The 21,925-nt window shown below is 38.2% G+C and overlaps 1 protein-coding gene across 1 annotated transcript in view; it reads right to left on the bottom strand.

The window, feature by feature from the left end:
- Window positions 1-21,925, bottom strand: part of Rap1a (RAP1A, member of RAS oncogene family) — an 83,361-nt gene that overhangs the window by 24,371 nt on the left and 37,065 nt on the right. The window contains exons 2-3 of the mRNA XM_021157561.3: window positions 4,679-4,762; window positions 466-534 (exon numbers count right to left, since the gene is read on the bottom strand). Coding sequence (XP_021013220.1) covers window positions 466-534; window positions 4,679-4,735 — 126 coding nt within the window. The 5' untranslated portion in view covers window positions 4,736-4,762. The remainder of the gene's footprint in view (window positions 1-465; window positions 535-4,678; window positions 4,763-21,925) is intronic.

Genomic DNA, 21,925 nt, shown 5'->3' with positions numbered 1-21,925 from the left:
AAAAATTTATGTTCCACAGATTCTGAGGAACATGACAGGTGCTCCCATGCACCATTACACTGATTTTAAATACTGCTGATAATCTAAAGGCAAATATCCTTAAATTTTCTATAAACCAAGTAAAAAAAAGTTAATGAATAACTTCAACCATAAATGTAGGTTTTGTTAACAAGCAGTAGTTAAAAATGTGCCTATTATTCATTCGTAATATTTTTCTACTTAAACTTCCCACTGGGAAAATGTATGCAGCAGAGAATGGACTATTAAGCAGACACAGCAGCAGCAGCACATGGAGTGCTCTCTTAAGCAGTATCCAGTGAGGCATGTTTTATCCAGGTGAAACTTCTAAAAACAGCACAGGCAAATTTCTATTAATTCTCAAAACTATTTAAAAAAGCAATCCCGTGACCAAGTTTGAAAGTTGTAAAGATTACTCCCACGTGCACACACTGTTTTGCATTTTACCTTTCTGTAGGAATCTTCTATCGTTGGGTCATATTTTTCAACAAAAATTCCCTGAACAAACTGAACTGTCTGAGAGGAGAAAACAAACAAACCAGAGTTAAAGACTTGAAAGAAAAATCAAATGTTCTTAAGTGTTATTTTACATTAAAAATTGTAAAGAATAAATGGAATTGTGTTGAAATTCTGGATAAAAACAAATATAAATCATCATTATTATATCCAGTAAGAAAGCACACATAAACTAAGAACACATTTATTACAAAAAGTGATGGTCATATTAAGAACTTGTCAATAGTGCTACTACACTGCTTAACCATGATTACATTACATCTTAAAATACAGGGATACAGACAGCAAGATTATATAGCTCATTAAAAAATATATAATTTCCTGTCCAAAAGGACAGAAACAAAGGTTCCAAATGTTTATATCTTTAAACTGTAAGGAAGAATTAAGGAAATTTAATGTCACTGAATATCTGTTTGCTTCAATATTAGATTATAATCACAGTTAAGTTTCACTTGTACCCCAGAAATACTTCCCATTTGCCAGCTGAACTTATAATACATCATCTTTCTGATTTTTTTTTTTTTTTTTTTTTTTTTTTTGGAGACAGGGTTTCTCTGGATAGCCTCCGGCTGTCCTGGAACTCACTTTGTAGACCAGGCTGGCCTCGAACTCAGAAATCTGCCTGCCTCTGCCTCCCCCACCCCACCCCCACCCCCAGTGCTGGGATTAAAGGTGTGTGCCACCACGCCCAGCCTGATTCTTTTTTTTTTTTAAAGACTTATTTATTTTACGTATATGAGTGCTTTATCTGCACGTACACCTGCATGCCAGGAACAGAACTCTACCTCTGGAATGCAGCCAGTGCTCTTAACCACTGAGCAATCTCTCCAGCCCCATCTTTCTGATTCTTAAGTCTTACTTTTTCCAGTGGAAAGTACTCCCTAGTCACAGAAAACAAGGGCTGTCTAAGTAACACCAGAAAAAAATAAAGATGACTAAGTAGTGTACATATGTGAATATATGAGTTCAGTACAACCCATGGTTTTAAAAATCCACTGAGAGCCTTGGCCATCCAGGTGGGGGAGAATGATGTACTCTCATCTGCAGTATACGGCGTGAACATATCTGAATGTACACTAGAAAGAACATTTATCATTCACTAAATGGCAAGTACAGATAATAATTCTGAGATTTATCCTAGGCAGTTTTAAAACAGTGTCTGCAATATCCCTGCCTATAAACAAAGGCAAACATGCAAATTAAGGTCATCTACACTTAAATTAACTAAAGGAACTTCGATATATAATCATGGTAAAATTTTTAATCATTCTCTCCCTCTTTTCATTCCTCTGTTTTGAGGATACAACCCAGGACCCCAGACATGGTAGACAAACATTCTACCATGGTACTGTGTCTTAAAACACTGTGTGTTCATGCATGTGTGCAGAGACTAGAGGACACTGGATGTCCTACTCTATCAATTCTAGACTTATTTCTTCAACATACAACTAACATGCACCCACACACGCATGCATGTACATGCTCATCACTGGAGTTACAGATGTGTGTATGCCCACACCCAGGTATGACTGTGGGGAATTTATTTAAATGTAGTTTTTCATATGTACACAACAAGAGCTCTTCCCCACTAAACTATCTCCTCAGGTACAGTCTTTTAATCCTCATTTTTATCAAGGGTTTAATCACTTTGTATTATGACATAGATAGGAAAAAGCCCAATATGGCTTTCAAACAAGGGCAGCCTAGAGGAGAAGGTCTCAAAATATGGTCCAGGATATGGCGTTCTTATGGTGCACAAGGTCCCAATGCTAAGATGTAGCCTAGGTCCTCCACTGTCACAATGCTTAGGCACAGGAGGCATGAAAGTCAAAGCACTGCCCCCAAGCTGGACATGACTGGCACCTGTAAACAGCAACAGCCAGCTCACACTCAGCACTTATTTATGATGAGTAAGCTTTCATTATTCCTCTGTCTTGGCTCCTCATTTCTCAAGCATTCTCTCATTCTTTTGTCTCTATTTTCATTTTATTCCTTTGACACCCATACTAGTTCTGCTCCTCCTCCTCCCTCATGTCATATCTTCTTTTCCACTGGATCACTGCTTCCAAGATACAAATGTTCTCTACCTTCAATCCCCGAGTGAAACAGAAAACTCTTCTTGACCCTGTGCCCCCTGGAGCGTCTCCCCCTTGTCTGTTTGCTCCCACACTCAGACTTTAACTGTCTCCACAGTGCTTCCTTCTCCTCAGCTTGGCCCAGCATGGCTATGGCAAGCAACATCACCAGAGCAAAGCTGTTCCCTTTATGATGTGCAGCCAACTCCATGCCCCGCTCTGCTTCCTCTCTTGACTTCTGAGCAGTTAAACAGACACATCAATGTATTCAAACACAGTAAGTACCAGAGACCTTCCTCTATACTGGGGATTTCAATCCTATCTATACTCTAACAGTTGACACCTATTCAGAACTCAGTCCTGGGCTCTCCCTGGACAGTTTTGTTTGCGCCTATGGAATTTAACTTATTTCTTTATCCTATTACCATCCTTGTTTCCATCTACCCAATCTATTTACAACAACAACCCATGTATTTCATAGGTCCCTCTTCTCAGCATTTCTAACTTTTTTAAAAAATCATTTCGATCTTATTTATAAGTATTTATGTTAATATGTGTGTGCCCACAGAGGCCAGAAGATGGCTCAGGTTCCTGTGGGGCTGAACTTCAGTGTTGTGAGCTGGTCAACTGGGGTTCTGATAACTGAACTTAAGTTCTTGTCAAGAACAGTGTTTTCTCTTAAGTGTCCTGTCATCTCTCAAGCCCTGATCCCTACAGCTTTTTGAAAAATCAAACATAAATGGTAGCCTAACTAGAACCTTTCTTCCCTATACATGCTCCATCTTTGATATCACAGGTCAGTACATACAAAACACCCATACTCATAAAAAAATAAATCTTTTAAAAAAAGTCCAGAGAGAAATTGCTAGACTGAAAGTTATATGTAAAGCCAAGTTGTGGTACACATTTATGTTGTGGTACACATTTGTAATTCTAGCACTTGGGGAACTGAGGCAGGAGGATTATCAATTTCAAAGTCAGCCTGGGCTAACACCGAGACCCTTTTCTCCCCTCCCCCAAATTACATACATTTAAAAACTCATTTCCATAAAGGTGTTAATTCATATTCCCAACAGGCTAACAGTAATGGAATTCTCATGAAATTAAATATGATCGACATATTCATGGCAATTAATACCACATCACAAGCCCCTTTTAAACTCTTTAAGATTCATTTGTGTATTTGATGTATTTTACTGGAGCAACTTGAGTATGTTGTATCAGACTTTGCATTTCTATTCCTTCACTCTTCCACCCCACTCCCCAGTGAGCAATCAGTTTCAGGTCTACCTCCTCTATTTCATCTTCAAGCATCTACATGTCTCTTCTTCACTAGCATGCCCCTAATCAAGCAATCTAGTGGACTTAACTAGCTTCCAACTTTCTCCTACTCTTCTAAATGTCAGAGGTTAAAGTCCATTTATTAAATGAAATATATGGCTAACTCACCTGCTTCCCAGCACCCCAAGAAACCCTTCATAGCCATCTTTAAGTCATGTGAGCTCCCAACTCCCTGTCACCTCACTTTCTCCCACTTATTCATGCCTAGCTATTCTGGTCTTTCCTGCAGTTGTCAAAGCTAAGGGCCACTTGCCAGTCTCTCCCTTAAAAGTCTGAATTTTTCTTTCAGAGCATCAAGTAGCTCTTTAATTGTATATTATTACAATCTATTTTTCTGTTATATTGTGAGCTCCATGAGAGACTTTTTATCTGCTGTTGTGACCCCAGAGGCTGGCATGGTACCTCATATATGTAAAAAGTAATTTTTATTCCATGCAAGGTAAAGGAGAATCTACTCTGAGACAATCCTTAAACTTTCCCCCAATGGAATATACATTTTTCTGACAATAAAAATCGCATTCCACTTTGAATCACAAATATTGGTGGCCAATAAGTAGCTGGCATACAAAAATGTAAGAAACTTGCCAGTCTAACGCTATACCTCTTTGGCTACAAATAGCAGGTTTATAAAGAACAATGCCTCATTTTTCCTTACTGACTAGAAGCATGATAAGAAGCTACTGTCCACATCCTGTGTATTAGTTAATACTGATTAGTGGCTAACTTACCAGAGCAGACTTCCCCACGCCTCCTGAACCAAGGACTACTAGCTTGTACTCACGCATGATGCGCTCTGTTTAAATATTGACAATCTGCAAAACAAAAAATAAAAATAAAAATTTACAAAACAAATTAAGAATGTAGCATCAAATAGAGGGTTTTGCTTTTTAATTTTTTTCCCTTTGGCATTATCTAACCAAAACAGAGGCTATGGGCAAAAATCATACAGTTTTCAATAATAGCTTTATAGGACCAGTCCCAGACTCTTTAATTTACTGAAGACGAGCTCTAACTAGGCATCAGTTGTTAAGCCTGTACATGTTACTTTGAAGAATGACCAGAAAACAGGGCATTAAAATCAACATAGTCTTAAAACTACAACCCATGACCCTAATTATTTTCAAAGGTATAATTTGGAGAGACACATGAGCTTTAATATAATCAACATGCTACTTTACTTGCCCCCAAAATATAGTACTTCTGAAATATTTTATTCATTGTTATTTTATAGCTGAATGGTGTGAAATGTCAGCTTGAAAATTCTTAGGATATAAATAGTAGATGAAAAGACACTGTTAACGTGTATCAACAGGGATTAGTGAGCACTACCTAACATCCAAAGAGCTGAAAAAATAAATGGATTATAAGCTTATCTTACAAAGTAAAAGCCAGAAAATAATTTCTAATGGTCGATATAGAGTAACAAAAGTAAGACTTTTCACCCTATAGAAAACTGCTAGAACACCGAGGGAAATGAGATAATTTTTCTAGACAGGAGAAAATCAACAACGAGGATGGAAATGTGTAGATAAGAAAGACAGAACGTACTCATGACTCCTTGGCTTTTTATCTGAAGATACTTTTCAGGCTGTGCTACAGGGAGGAAGAATTCAGGCAGCTTTGGAAATACACCAGAGGAAAGGGAGCTAGGCTCTGAAAGTCCCAGAAATCCTCAGAGGGAACACTTGAGTTTGGGACCAATAGTAAGCCAAGCTCTCACTCAATGACTAACCATGGAGTTGATGGGGAACTGTCAATATACTTAGTCTTCTGGTCTAGGTGCATGTTCTATGCAAACACTGGTTTTTCTCAGTATGATTAAATTCCAAGTACTATCAAGAGCAATTCACTTGAAAATATACTTCTTAGAAATGTATCAAAAGGGCTACCAAGCATGGATATTGAACTACATGAGATAAAGCTAAGAACATAATATGAGAGAAAAGAAAATATGTTGCTGCAGTCTCAGGGTTTACACAGTGATAGGAAATAGGGTTGCCTCTTGGTGAAACAGCAAGCATGCACTAGACACCTCAAAAATTTTACACGTTGGCAGAAAAACCTAACAAATCCCTTAGTGATATTCTTCATGTTTTCAACATATGGCTAAAAACAGAACAAAACAGAACAACAACAATAACAAAAAACAAACTATGGCTGGTGAGGTAGTTCACCCCTTTAACCCTAGCACCCAAGTGGCATATTTCTGTGAGTTTGAGGCCAGCCTGGGTTTACGTAGTGACCTTTATGTCAGCCAGGGTTACATATTGAAATCCTGCCACACAAAGAAAAAAGTTATGGAATGTGAAGCTGAGCATAGACTTGTGCAAAGGCACTTGCCCTATTATAGTTTACATTTTACCTAGTTACCCAAATAGAAAACAGTTGTTTACTTGTTTTAAATGCATGGGTGTTCTGCTAGTTTGCATGCCTGTATGCCCGGTGCCCACAGAGGCCAGAAGAGAACACCAGATCCCCTGAAACTGAAGTTACAGATATTTGTAAGCCACAATGAAGGTGTGTGAATCAAACCTGGGTCATATACAAGAGCAGCCAGTGCTTTTAACCACTGAGCATCTCTCCAGCCCTGATACAGTGATTTTTCTTCATGTTATTACAACTACATTTATATTTACATAACATGGACCGACAGTAAAGGAGTTAGGAAGCCACATTGGCAATTCAGTGAGACCTGATGGAGACCTCTACAGCAGCATTAGACTGAGAAGGAGACTATGCTCTTTTGAAGGTTCAGGACTCTAACTGATGAGAGATGATTGTTAAGGAGAAAGAAGAAAGGCAAACACAACTTCTAGGTACCTAGTTTGAGCAAAAAAGTGGCTGACAGGGCACCTGCAACTGAAGCAGGTTCACTGCTTAGGGAAATTTGAGATTCCTGTGAGAAAAGCACGTAACAGAATTTGATAGCTATTTTTTTTTGATAGCTATTTTTAAAACTCGAGTTTGAAAGGGCCTAGAAAAATGGCAGCAATTAAAACCACAGCAGTCTATGAAATTGACTGAGGAACACTCGGTGCAAAGAGAGGAAAGCTAAGAAGAGGACTTGAAAACGACTACATGTTATCATAGAGACGTAAGAAACGGGGAGATCTGGTGGTTCTTGCATTTACCCAAGGACAGTTCTGATGGTTTCCTCTGTCTGTCCTTATCCAGGCCTCTAAGGGGACTGCAATCATTGTGTGAACTCACCAGTACCCTAATTCAAATATGTGTCTCTCATGACGTAGTTACAATACAGCAAACAGTGAGCTTGGTTATATTCCCCAAATGCCTCCTAATTTTCTAGGGGAACAGGAATTATGGAAAGAATTCAGAGATGATCAATTTACTTGGGGGGATTCTCCAACAACAGAATATTTATTAGCCTCTGTTCCTTAACAAAATGGTTAATATATCTAACTTTCAAAGTCATTTTTCATATACTATATGTACATAACATGGGTTGTGAATATACATACATAGAAGCACATTTATAAAAACAATAAAATAGCTTGTACAACAAGCACATACATATAAATTATCAGTAAGAGTAACTGGAGTTAGTATCTTTCTTCTAAAGGGAGTTCCTTCTAACATATCACTGCCAAGTAAGGAAACACTGTATCTTTCAAGAAACTGTCTTCATGGAGATCTCCTATATACTTTAAATCATTTTTAGATTACTCCTGACAAAATATTAATGTTATGACCATCTTTAAGAAAATATAAATATTATACAAATTACCATTACATGTTATTTAAGGTATGATATAATAAGGAAAAAAGTGTACATACTTAGTACAGAAATACTTTTTTTATTCAGGGCTGATTGAAGCCCTGAATACAGAACCTAAGGGTAAAGTATGCCAACTGTGTTTCACCAGACTATATATCCTAAAAACAAAAACAAAACCCTGCTACAGTTTATCAGAAGAAATAGTAATATATCTGGAGGACTGAACAAGAAAAGGTAGAAATGTTAGAACAGAACATAAGAAAGAAAATTAACTGCAACCTATTGCTATCTGCCTACAATGTGTAATACACCGTGCATAATAAGCACTTCATATATGTTAGTATTTTTAATCCACACAACATTCTTAGTATTCCCAGTTTTATCCCAATTATCCTCATTTAAAAAAAAAAAAGATTTAAGCTGCGAGTGGTGGTGCACACACGCCTTTGATCCCAGTACCCGGGAGGCAGAGGCAGGCGGATTTCTGAGTTCGAGGCCAACTTGGTCTACAAAGTGAGTTCCAGGACAGCCAGGGCTACACATATAGACCCAATCAAGTTGACAACCAAGATTAACTATCACAATACCATTGTTTTGGTTAGTGAATAAATTTAATGGTAAATTATTTTATTGTCACAATTATATATTAAAGCTACCATGACCACTTGTGAAACTCAATAGAAATTTTGCTGTTACCTTTGGAAATCTTTAACTTGAATATTTAGAAAATTCTAAGGATTTAATGGATGAATTAACTATCATTCAAGTGGTGTTTGTCTGTTTGGCAGGATCTCACCTTGGCTGGCCTGGAACTGGCTATGATAGACCAAGTGACCTCTAATCCACCTCCCTCTGCCTTCTAGTTGAAGGGAGTAAAAATGTATGCCACCACACCCAGCCTCTTATTAAAGTTTTTGACAAAGATTTATTTAGATGCTATATATGGATACATTTCTTTAAAAGAGTATAATTTATGTTTCTAATTAATATGTGTATAAGGAAAAGGCAGAGAAAAGCTTTGAACCCAAGGATTGTTGGGGTCTCTACCTGTACCAAAAAGTGTTGACGCTGGGAATGAATTATAACTTAGTGCTGCTTTTCCCTTTAAAAACAACAAAAATCCAACAGCAACAACAAAACAAAAAACCCAGACACAGTCACTATCTTTATAGTACAGACTCTACTTAACCTGTAGCACTTCGCAGATAGGCACTTTTAACATAATATCGAAAGCCAAAAATGAAGAAGCAGCCTCCAATACTCGAGTAACCTAATTGTAAATTAAGGTAATAGTGACCCCTTTTTTTGGTAAAGCTAGTAACTTCTATTAGTGTTAAGCAACCATGGCATACTTTTGAGGTGGTTTGGTTTGTGTTTGTACAGTGCCGGGTATTGAACCAAATGTTTTGTTAATAGTGCATATTACCTTGCCTTCAAACCACATCCTAAGCACAGAGTGTATATAAAAAGAGTAAGAGAGATGGATGCTTTTATAGAAGCAACCAGAGCAGTAACGGAAAAAAAGAAGACTGCTTACTGCAGAGGAATACATACACAGAGTAAGAAAGAAAAAAAGAGAGAAAAAAATCCCTGTTCAAATGTTATAAGTCTGGAAATGGAGGAGGAATTCTCTTTGTTGTATTGATAGCAGTGGACAGAACTGAAGCCAGCTAGTGACCACTACAAGACCCAGAGCAATGGAAAGAACTTCTAATAGCTCAGCTGCCCAGAAGTGGAGTGGAGTTTTATTTGCAGTAGTGTTTGAAGAGACTCCATGACCCTGTGTATCTCTGGTGGCTTGTGATTAAAGAAGTTCTTATATTTTAATACTTAAGCAGGAAAATGCAAAACAACACAAAAAAACAGAAAAACCCAACCTAAAACAGTTTTTTGTTTACCACATCTAAGTTAAGTATATTTTATTCTAGTTTTTGTATTTGTCAGCATTGACTGGGGTCAGGGTTCTTTTCGTTGTGTGATATCTTTTGCACTGTTCTTAATATCTTTGTTTATTTACCACTCTCTTATTGTTTGTAAGTGAGGGTGCAGTGAAATCACCCAACTGGCCCACTGTGTGGGTAGAAAGAAAGGTTTAATGAGGGAGCAAACTGCCAGCCTGCCTCTGAGAATAGTGGTGTGCTGGAAAGCAAGTGGATTTTATATGGTAGTTAGTAGGATGGGGGAATCTTTGGCTGATGAGGGCTATGTAGATGCTCTTGTCTGAAGTAGTTGACCATTGTGAGCAGATAAAGGAGGTCATGGTTTTCCTGGTAAATAAAACCCCACCTTACAGAGATTCCGGAGGAGAGCTTACTTTAAGCTTCTGTTTACCCAATATAACAATCCTGCTTACCTGTCAGAATCCTGCTATTTAGAACATTGTTACTAGCATTGCCATTTTGGGGGCCTGATTTGGACCTAACAGTATTGATTGTTCAGTTTCTGAGTCTTATTGAATGAGTGTGTGTGTGTGTGTGTTAATTTATGGGGTAGATGTGGGTGTGTGAAGGGTATAAGTGTGCTTATATATGTTAAAGTTAGAAGTTGATGTCAGATATCTGTGTTTATTGTTCTCCACCTTATATAGAGGGGACTTGGAATTCACTGTTTTGTAGAACTGGTTGGCCAAGCAGCCCTTAGAGTTTGCCTCTTATCCCCACCACAACTCCCCTTCTGCCTGTCCCCACCTCCCTAGTCCTGGAGTTACAGGCATGCACTATCAGACCACACCACCATATTTGGCTTTTTAGTTGTGTGCTCTGGGAATCTAAGCTCAGGTCCTCGTGCTTGTGTAGCACTCACTTTATACTGAGCCATTCCTTGGCATCTTTCCTAGTGATTTTAAAAGTATATTCATCTAGTTTGTTGACATTATATTTTCCATAGTTGTTTAAACTTGAAATTTTTCCAATAGCCGGGCGTGGTGGTGCACACCTTTAATCCCAGCACCCGGGAGGCAGAGGCAGGCAGATTTCTGAGTTGGAGGCCAGCCTGGTCTACAAAGTGAGTTCCAGGATAGCCAGGGCTATACAGAGAAACCCTGTCTCGAAAAACAAAAACAACAACAACAACAAAAAAGGACTTAATTTTATGTATAAGGGTGCTTCGCATGAAGGTGTGTCTGTGCACTATATGCATGCAGTATCCAAGGAAACCACAAGAGGGTAATGGATCCCTGGAACAGGGGTTATAGACAAGTAATTATCTTTAGCTTTACAGATGAGTTAGAGAAGCTAATGTTAAGCAAGTTCATAACAGGTGGAGGGGTAATTTCATTTAGATGAGAAAAGATAACTACAGACCTGAGAAAACTATTTGAGAGACAAAAACATTTAAGAGAATAACAAAACCTAAAGAAACAGATGATAGACCCTGCAAGAAGCTGCCAAATAAATGTCTAAAGACTTTTCAGGGTTGTACTGTTTATAAAAAAGATATATTAGAGATTTATAAAAAACATGATTATCTATATAAAAAGGTGGTAGATGGGATGAAGAAAAAAGCATGGCTTAAAATAAGGGTAAGTTACTGAGTCTACACTGAGACCAGAGTGTGGAAGAAAACCAAAGATAGGGAACATCCGCTAGGAGAGTGCTGTGATCTGAGTGCCTGCCAATCTCATGTGTTGGAAATGTAAGTTGTATCTTAAGAGTATAATAATTGAGAAGTGGGACTGAATCATGAAGGCTTTGATCATTAACAAAGAATTATTGATTGCCTGAGGATTGGCTTTGTTATATAAAAGTTTTCCTTTGCTTGGGAAAAAGGTAATGATGAGCATTTCTATACATGGAAAATTTTCTTTCCTTTTTTTTGTTTTTTTTTGTTTTTGTTTTTGTTTTGTCTTCTAGACCTTCAGTGACAAATTGGGTCAACCCTTGTGCACTGATCAGCTATAAGGCTCTCACCTTCTCCAGTACCTAAACAGACACAGCAAGACTACACACCATGAATCATATAAACCGATCTAGTGAGTCTCTTTTGTAATATATATTCATTCTACTAGTTTTGTTCCTCTAGAGAATCCTAATACAATTTCAATCTCTCTCTCATTCTTTGTCCACCCCACCCCCTTTTTATTGATGTATTTATTTCTGTAACCCACTGGCTACAGGGGCACAGGAGTGGGCTACACCACTGAAGAAAGTCTCCCTCTTCCTCATGAACACAGTTCATGATTGTTTTGGGGTTTTGAGACTAGATTGTGTTCTGTAGTGTAGGCTGACTTACTACTCATAGCAATTCTTATGCTCCAGTACCCAAACACTGTGGTTATGGGCATATGCCACCATGGTTAGCCCCTTCTCTAATAATGAACTCTCCATCAAGCATCAATGATTGTTTATCTCTAAACTTTATCTTCTGTAATCTTTTTTAGGATATCCAATTAGTGATAAACAGTCCCAGTTTTTGTTTTAAAGGTTATGTTGCTCTCCATTACCACAACTTTTGAAAGGTATTTTAGCTTTAATAGATGTTACTTTCAGTACATTGTCTATTGTCTTGGTTTCTGTTTTCCTTTCAGTAACTCAGCTGTTGTAATGGCAGATCTTTTCAAAGTTTCCCCCTCTGGCTATTTTGAATGTGGTTCTAACTGAGTATTTAGTCTTAGATTTCTATTTCGCTTGCTAAGGACCTAATGTTTAATGTTTTGGAAATATGAAATCTTAATCTCCTTAAATATTATCTCTATTTGACTTTTATTCTGATCAAACAACTGCTAAACCTCTTCCTAGGATGTAGACAAAGCTGCTCTACTGAGAACATATATCATCTTAGGGACTATTCAAGCCTCCCCACCCCCACTCATATAGTCCAGGGCTTCTTTAGCAGTTTAGAAATATACAAGACAAACTTTTATATCTTATCCTATCACTCTTAAAGCATTACATTCTATGCGCATACCCTCCCCCCAATAGCTCACCAACCAAGTTACATTCTTGTCAGTCCATGGGATGAAGACAAGAAAAGAAAGCCCATACTTTTCCTCCTTATTCATGACCTAGAAGTTTGCACAATTTCCCACTTGCACCCCAAATTGCTCAGAGCTTATCACAAGGACAGAATTCACTTGCTAGAAGGCAATGGCATGGAAGTGTTAGTGAGGCAACAAAGCATTCAGTCAGCACACCCATTCATTACTAGAGGAAAAGCATCAGGAAAATAGCATTTTTCTGCCATAATTTTCCAATCTTTTCTTATATTTCTATCCTTCTCTCTTTCCGTTAACCTATTTTTCAGATCATCTTCTTGCTCACTAATTTTCTAGTATAACTTGTTCATTTAAACTTTATTTTTATTTTTTTTATTTAAGTTTTTTGAGACAGGGTTTCTCTGTGTAGCCCTGGCTGTCCTCGAACTCAGAAATTCCTCTGCCTCTGCCTCCCAAGTGCTGGGATTAAAGGCATACGCCACCACGCCCAGCTTCATACAAATATATATAACAAATGTAAATATCTATAAACAAATATAGTTTCTAAATTGTTTTCCTTTCAATGCTAATGGCAAAACTTCATCATCTCATTTTCTTGTTCTTAAGTAGCACGGTGAAACAGTTAAAAACATGAATACAAGATTCACACGGGCTCATCTACTAGCCTTGACCATGTTACTTTCTCATTTTGTGCTTAGTTACTCACCTGTAAGTAGCTCCTGTTTCACAGTTGTGAGTACTGACTGAATTAATATGTTTCAAGGACTAGAATATTGGGAGATAAGGTATAAAATCAGTGGGGGATCCAATTCAGTCATCAATTGTTGGGGTTGGTCCTTGTTTTCAGTATCTTTTTTCTTTTTTAACTGAGGAATTTTTTTTAAAAAAAAACTATAGCATGCATTTGCTTCTGTCAAAGGGCTGGAATTACTGGAATTATTCTAAACCATATTTCATTTTTATCTTAGAACTACCTACAAACTGACTTAGAGATACAAATCTCACAGAGATTAGGCTATAACTAGAAAATGTCAGAGAGTAACTGCTGCCCTCCTAACCTCCACCACCACTTCAACTCAGTTCATTTTCTTTGTAGTTGTCGAGGGTTGGGGGCCACAGAGACACACGTGATGGGCTATTTTCTAATATGCTGAGTTAGTGTCCTTCTTGTATGTCTCCAAGACAATGCAACCAACCCCAAGAGTTCAGTAAATGAACTCACGACAAAACCAGGTTATGGTAGTTGTTGTAGCTTTCACTTCCTAAGCCTGTACAGAGCACGTCCTCTAAAACACCCACTCTGGGGCTGGGGCTTCAGTTCAACAGGGGAATGCTTATGTAGCATGTGTCTAGATCCAGGCTCAATCCACAGCACCACAAAAATTAAAAAAAAAAAAAAGGTAATAAAACTTAAAACAGTTCCAGCTTTTAGCTATGTGAAAAATACTGTATAGTCTGCCTTTTTAAGTTATTTTCATCTGGAAGGGTAAAGGAACATAGCTGAGTCCCCAAAGAATCTTTAATATCTTTTAAGCCTTTCTAGGTCTTAGCAAAGTAAAAGTGTGCATGCTTGCTTTTTGTTGCCAAATGTTGTAGCAAGATGCTATGGTACTTCTCAAACCTTAAATGATAATGGTACATTTTCTTGGTGAGTAATATACAGAATTTCATCCCTTTGCAAAGAAGAATGTGTTAGAGATGTATAATTTTGATTACAGTAAGAACAAAAATATATCTTTGCTTACAAATTCTATATGGCCAATATATGTCTTTCCAAGCAAGCAATCAAGAATCTACGTTTAATGAAAAATTCCTTGTAAGATTCTGAAGATGAAACCATGCATAGCTGATGCTATGAAGACACCATCCTAAAGTGGGATCTCATCACAAAGCAGTGCCTTTGCATTTTGTGTCACTTTAAAAAAAATTCTTTTGCCAAGTCACACATAGCACCGCTGTCTTTGAGGCATTTCCATCCCCTACCACCCTCTCTCCTGCTGAAACCCTTCTTCCCAATATTCTTCATATGTTAATGCCTTTACTATCTATTTTTTATCCTAAGACATAGTCTTAAACAGCCATTATTGTTCTTCTAGAATTTCTGAAACTGCTTCATAAGTAGGTCATTGTTGCTTAATCTCCACAGCATATTGGCTTTACACTGTAACCAGAATGATCTTTTCAGGGTGTGTGTGTGTGTGTGCGTATCTTACCATGGTCATTGGTTAGGATTGTCAACTTGACATAGCCTAGAGGCATTTCAAAGGAAAGCCTTCATTGAGGAATGACCTATATTGTCTGGCCTCTGGTCATGCCTGTGCTATAGTATTTCATTTTTGAAATTTTTTTATTTTTAATTCTGATTTTTTATTGGATATTTTCTTTATTTACAATTCAAATGTTATCCCCTTTCCTGGCTTCCCCTCCAAAAAAAACACCCTCCCCATACCCTCCCCCCCTCCTCCTGCTCACCAACCCACCCCCTCCTGCTTCCTGGCCCATTCACACTGGGCATAGAGCCTTTATAGGACAAAGGGCCTCTCCTCTCATTGATGTCCGACTAGGCCACCTCTGCTACATATGCAGCTAAAGAAATGAGTTCCACAATGTGTGCTCTTTGGTTGGTGGTTTAGTCCCAGGGAGCTCTGGGGGTACTGGTTAGTTCCTTTTGTTGTTCCTCCTATGGGGCTGCAAACCCCTTCAGTTCCTTGGGTACTTTCTCTAGCTCCTTCAGTGGGGACCCTGTGCTCCATCCAATGGATGGCTGTGAGCATCTACCTGTGTATTTGTGTAGCACTGGCAGAGCCTCTCAGGAAAGGGCTATATCAGGTTCCTGTCAGCAAGCACTTGTTGGCATCCACAACATTGTCTGGGTTTGGAGATTGTAAATGGGATGGGTCCCCAGGTGAGTTAGTCTCTAGATGGTCATTTCTTCAGTCTCTAATTCACACTTTGTCTCTGTAACTCCTTCCATGAGTGTTTTGTTCATCCCTTCTAAGATAGATAGAAGTATCCACACTATGGTCTTCCTTCTTCTTGAGTTTCATGTGGTTTGTGAATTGTATCTTGGGTATTCTGAGCTTCTGGGCTTCTGAGTTGGTGAGACTAGTTCTGACACTGTTGGTTTGTTTGCTTGTCTGGAATGACTTGCAACATATCCTGGCTGGCTTCAAAAGCAGCTCCTACTTCGGCCTCCTGGATGACAGACAGGGTTTACCAGTGTGCCTCACTAAACCTGCAGACAAGCTGGCAACCAAGGAACACTGAGATGGATTTAATAAAAACTTGAAAAACAAAAAGAACTAAACAAGAAGGGCTGAGGGCACAACTGAAGAACAGAAAGAAACTATATTATTTCTTTTATGTCTTGTTTTCATATGTTAAAAAGTATCACCTATTAATGTAGTAGTTCACATTGCAATAGGTGATCAAGGTTACACACTGCATAATTAAATCATTAAACTGAGCTGTTTTCTAGAAACAATACCTTTAAAATGAAAATCTCAAATGTACTTTTTACATTAAATCAAATATCTGAAGTAAAACTTACTTCTCGTATTTAAATGATTTAACATTCATCCTGAAGGGATGATCTTTGTCAAAGTATCTATGACTGTAACTTTTTATTCTAAATGTCTAGTACTGGGAATGCCTCTAATTAACAGAAGGGAGAACAGTACCAAATCCAAAAATATCCTGTACTCTGCCTTTGGGGACAACATGTGCTCTGCGTCCATGAGCTATCAAAGCCTAGTGAATGCCTGTATCCTGTATCACGGCTGAGTGATGGACATGGAGATGGGTACCGTCAATAAGACATTTATAAACCAGACTGAAAACCCTTGTATGTCTAGTGTGTAGGAGCACGTGCACATGTAAACGGGTTATGCTGGGTGTCTTCTCCCACTTCAACCACATGTTCTGAGACAGGCTCTCTCCGGACCTGAAGCTTACTGGTTAGGCAAGACTAGCTGGCCAAGGAACTCTTGGGCTCCTACTTCTGATCCCCAATAGGACTACAGGTGTACTGTACCAGCCTAGCTTTTTCCATGGGTGCTAGGGATCCAATTCAGGTCCTCATGACTATAGGGTAGGCACTTTACTGAGTCACCTTCCCAGTCCTCAGTCTAAAAAATTTTAAGATTAATACTTTCAAGGTTGACTAACTTTAAAAAAAATTTTAAAAGACTAGGTTAACTAAATTCTGCTAAGCACAGTTAAATGTGTCCAATTCTGGAATCCACTGGCAGATATACTTCCATAAATGAGAGTTTATTTACTCAAATTTTGTTCCTTAGCAGAGCTGCCAAGTTAACTACATATTTATAATCTTAAATAAAGCTTGAGTTTAGAGTCATTTGGGGAAAAATAAGATCACTATTACAAAGTTTCTGATAGATTTGTCTATTTACTATTTTTTGATACAGGTACAGCTTGATCCAAAACTGAGCTCTGACCTCCTGAGTGCTAGAGATGTAGGCATGAACTACCACACCCAATAATATATTTTTTAATAGATTTCATTTCTCCTATTCAGCCAAAATGCTGTGACTTTGAAACATAACACTATGTGACCAACAGCAACTGAACTTTATATAGCATTCTGTCTTTTACAAAACTTTTAAGTAATCAAAAAATTTAAAACATATTATTGTCCCCATTATAATGGGAAACCACAAAAGGGTTTTATTTGGGTTACATGACTTAGGCATAAAATAACTAGGAAGCCATAATCCAACCTGTCTCTAGTGTTTAAATGACACTAGCTTTTCAATATATTTTGTTTTGTTACATAATAACAATAAATAATACCAGCCTACATTTCGCTTAGTATAGATAACTCATACTAAGGGGCCCGAGGGCATAGTTTAGTGGCAATATATCTGCTTGGTGTAGGCAAGGCCACAGGTTCAACCTCCAGTGTCAGCTGGAAAGGAGGAAGTCATACTAAGCTTAGAAGGTAGGAACTAATTAATAGATGATATGCTAACGAGTCCAGATCTAAAAAGAAAAGGCATGATTCAAACTCAAGCAATTTGACTTCAGAGTTCACTGGCTAACATGTTAACTTGCCTCTACCCATATACGCGATACAGAAACTTGTATTTATACACAGGTTCACCTTTGGAAGGAGATGGGAGGGGGGTGAAGAGTATACATCACTGTGTTTTATATGTAATACTTTAAGGCCAGGAGAGGAAGAAAGTAGAAGTAGAGTATAAAGGATGTGGAATTTCAAGGGGGGTAGCAGATTCAGGAGCCTTGGAGTAAGCTAGTGAGCTTTTGCTATAACACATAAAGTGAGAGGAGGAACAACCACATAGTATTTATGTGTCTGTATGAGTGTGTGGCATGTGTGTGCTGATAACCACAGAAGCCAGAAGAGAGTGTTGAATCCACTGGAGCTAGAGTTACAGGTAGTTTTAAGTCACCTGATGTAGGTGCTGGGAACCAAACTCTGGTTCTCTACAAGAGCAGCAAGCACAACTGGCAATGTAGCTATTTCTCCAGTTCCACAAAGGATGGATTTAGCAGGCATCAGGTTACTGTGGTCTCCTATCATATCCTAAGAACCTAGAACATCTGTATTACAAAGGCACAGTTTTACAGCAGGAAAGAGCCCTATAAGCACCATGTAGAATGGAATGGGGGGGGGGGGGGTGTCAGTAGGGAATAAACTGGAGGAAGACCACAGGAAGGCAAGGAAACAATTTTTTTCAAGCTGCCTACTAATAATATATTTTAGTTTTTAGCAGCTTCAAGGTTAATATCTCTTCCCTAATACTATAAAGAAAGATGCCATCCTAGTACCTCAAACAATACTTGGGAATGGTTGATATTCAATAAATAATGCATGAAATAATTAAGGCTGGATTCAAAGCTAGATTTTATTGAACACTAATGTCCATCTTTCCCACTGAGTTCCCAGTTCAATAACCTAGGAAGCCTTTAGAATTGAATGAAAATGAGGTTGGAAAATGAGATATTGGTTAATCTTTACCAGCTCAAAAACACTGGTGTGAACAACAAATAAGATAATATACACATAAGGTTCAGTAACCCTATCAATGTAGGAACCCTAAATTACGAGGCAGCTGGAGGATATATACTGATTCTTAACTTAAATTGAAAGGTACAGAATTCGTCTACAATTGAAGTGGCCCTAGCCTGAGGTGATGTTGGGAAGTCTAAGGCACTTTGCTGCCACAGCATGGAGCAAATGAAGTGGCAACAAAACCAGGGGACAAAGTTAGTCAGCTTTTTTGAAGCTGAAACAAAACAACACAACACATTGCCTGTAGGCATTGTCTCTGTATGTGGATCCAAAACATCTTCAGGATATTGAAAAGTTTATTTTGCCAACTGGAGTTGATAAAACCCAGAGCAGATTTGGATTCTTTTCCATTGGAGGTTAGCTGTAGGGAAGGGCTACATTGGAGAAAATGAATGGTCTTCACTTTGTAGGTAAAGAAACCCCAAAACAGGCCTGGTTCATGCAAAATGAGTATGACAATTAATTAGGCAGGAGGCACTTTATACTCTAGGTTCTCTGATTATCTCTGACTGTGCATTTAGTGGTGGTGTTGAGAAAACGTGTAGTACAAAAGTTGACCCCAACACAGTAGCAATTAGAAACAGAGCAGACTTGTATAAAAGCACAGGTAGGTTTCTTGGGGTAGCACAAGGAAGTGTGGGAAGAGCAACACTTCCCAGCCTCCTTGCTCCCCTGCCCCCAGTGAGTCGCAGCCACTGAGTATGCGTTCTCTTCTCCTTTGGAGATGACCTCACACCTGTTCTCTCTCCTACACACTCAAATGGAGAACAGCCACTCTTCCAGAACTCAGGCCATACTTCCTGTCAACACTTTATCACATATGGTTTATTTTAACAATCTGAAACTGTAATGTTGCCTTATACTCCAAAATAAAAAGTGAAAACAAAACCAAGTCTAGCTCTAATGTAAATGAAAGTTAAATAATAGAGATGCTTGATTTTGTGCTATATGTTAAGAAACATACAAAAGGACACAGGGCTTTCTAGGATCTTTAAAGATCTATATTACATCAGACATTCTATTTTCTCAAAATAGAATCAAAAGATTGTATAAAATTAGAAAGCTCATTCTGATGATTAGGAGATAAAAAATTGCTAATTAAGGATATTTATAAATACATTTCATTGAAGGTTTACTGCTGCAACCATTCTTTTTTAAATGGTCATCAACACCCTACCAAAACCTGACACCTAAATCACTGGAACCAACTGTCATCTGATTGCAGCAAACTCAGTCTTTTCCCTGTGTTGATTTTAATTAGAATGGCCAGTGTAGGCTCATATATTTGAATACAGGGTACCCAGTTGGTAAATCCAGTTTGAGAAGAATTAGGTGTGGCCTTGTTGGAGGCAAGTATGTTACAGGGTCAAAATTTGAGGCTTCCAAAACCTCTCATTATTCCTAGTGCACTCGTTCTTTCTGTTTGAGATGTGAGCTCTCAGTGCTGCTCTAGCTAATGTGCCTGCTGCTTGCTACCACAGGGCTCTGTCGTGGTGGACTCTAACCCTCTGAAACTATAAGGCCAATCAATTAAACACTTTATTTTATAAGTTGCTTTGGTAACAGTGTTTTATCACAGAAAACAAACAAACAAACAAATAAAACCCCAAAAAGTAAGTAATATACCCCCTCCACTCTATTCTTTACAAAGTAGCTGGGATGATTTTCATAACATGACAAATCAGTCACTTTAGTAACTACTTCCTTATAACCCTCCAAGTGAGTAATATGATTTATTAGTGACCACCATTGCCTTTAAATATAAAGATGGAAATGCTTAAGGCCTAAGAGGGAACATTATAATTTGAACTCTAAATCCCACCCTAGATTTATCTTACAATGTGTTCTCAACAGTCCAGCATAATTGGCTTTCATTCATTTTCTTCAGTGTACCATATTCTCCTCTGCCAGAGATTTCCTCTGCAGGTAAAATGCTTTAGTGAGGAAATGGGGCCTGGTTTGAATCCTCAGTAATACAAACAAACAAACACTTTAGAGAATAATGAAGCAGCAAAACGGGAAAGGAGCTCATGGACTATGTGGTTTATGTTTTCAAACGCAGTATTTGATTGTGTAGGGGCTAGAGGAAATTAAAGAACAGAGGTGTGCAAAAGAGCAAGGTGGCAAAGCCTCCAGAAGACTGGCAACTTCCATAAGAAAAAGAGGGCCTAAGACTGGCAAGCAAGAGGGATTAATTACTAGAAGATTCTAAACGGAGCTAAATCCAGCCTTTCAGGCCATGGCAAAGACTTTGGCTGTTAGCTGGCATGAGACAGGAAGCCACTGGATGACTGAACAGAGGGGATGACAAGCTTCCTCTAGCTATGAAATAGATAAAGGGCAAAGGCAGGAAGAAGAATGAAGACAACCGCAAGCACCCAAGACAGCATGGACCAAAGCAGCTGCAGTGGAGGTGGCAAGAATTAGTTAGTTTCCAAGTTGAAGATGAAGCCAAGCAGAGGATCTGGGAAGAGGGGGAGACTGCTAAAAAATAAACAAACAAGATACACATTAAACCACAAACTCAGAAAATGCAGAGGACACCAAGTAGGGTGAACATAAAAACATCTACTTGGGCAGATACTCAGACAGCAAGAAAATGAAACAGAGTAAAAAGGCCAAAAGAGCCGGAGGGAGGAGGAGCTAAGATAAGAATTACATCAGAATTTTCTTCGAACCACAAAAAAGAATATAAAGCGAAATGTTTAAATCATTCAGACAAAATCTGCCGCAATACAATTGTGTATCTAGGTCAATCATCCTTCAAAATGAGGGAGAAATGACTTCTACAAACAACAACTGAACAGATTTGTCATCAACCTTGCAAGAACTGTGAGATTCTTTAGAAATGACAATGGTTTAAATCATAAACTTCACTTTTACTTTTGTTGATCTAACAAATAGCATTTGCTGGAAATGAATACACAACATGCCAAAATGTATAAAACAAGGAGAACAGAAACAGATCTCTCACATTTGCTTATTATAATAGTACTGTACTGACAGATGATAGCACTTGTCAGTAACTGACAGATCTAATAGGCAAAGCCAGTAAGGACAGACTTGACCCACACTCAGAGAATATTCCACCCAACAACAATAGAATATACATTGTTTTTCAGGGGATATAAAAATTTACCAACATAGTAAATACTCTATACTATAAATACAAGTCTCAATAAATGTAAGGGAATTTAATCTATACAAAATGCCTTTTGTTTTCCACGAAATTGCTATGTTCTGCTGTGGTG

Source organism: Mus caroli, unplaced genomic scaffold (genome assembly GCF_978045245.1).
Source record: "Mus caroli unplaced genomic scaffold, Mus_caroli_1 scaffold_3, whole genome shotgun sequence".
In the NCBI taxonomy this organism is placed as follows: Eukaryota; Metazoa; Chordata; class Mammalia; order Rodentia; family Muridae; genus Mus; species Mus caroli.
The sequence above is the reverse complement of the archived record's forward strand: the minus strand, read 5'-3'. Positions and strand labels throughout refer to the sequence as shown.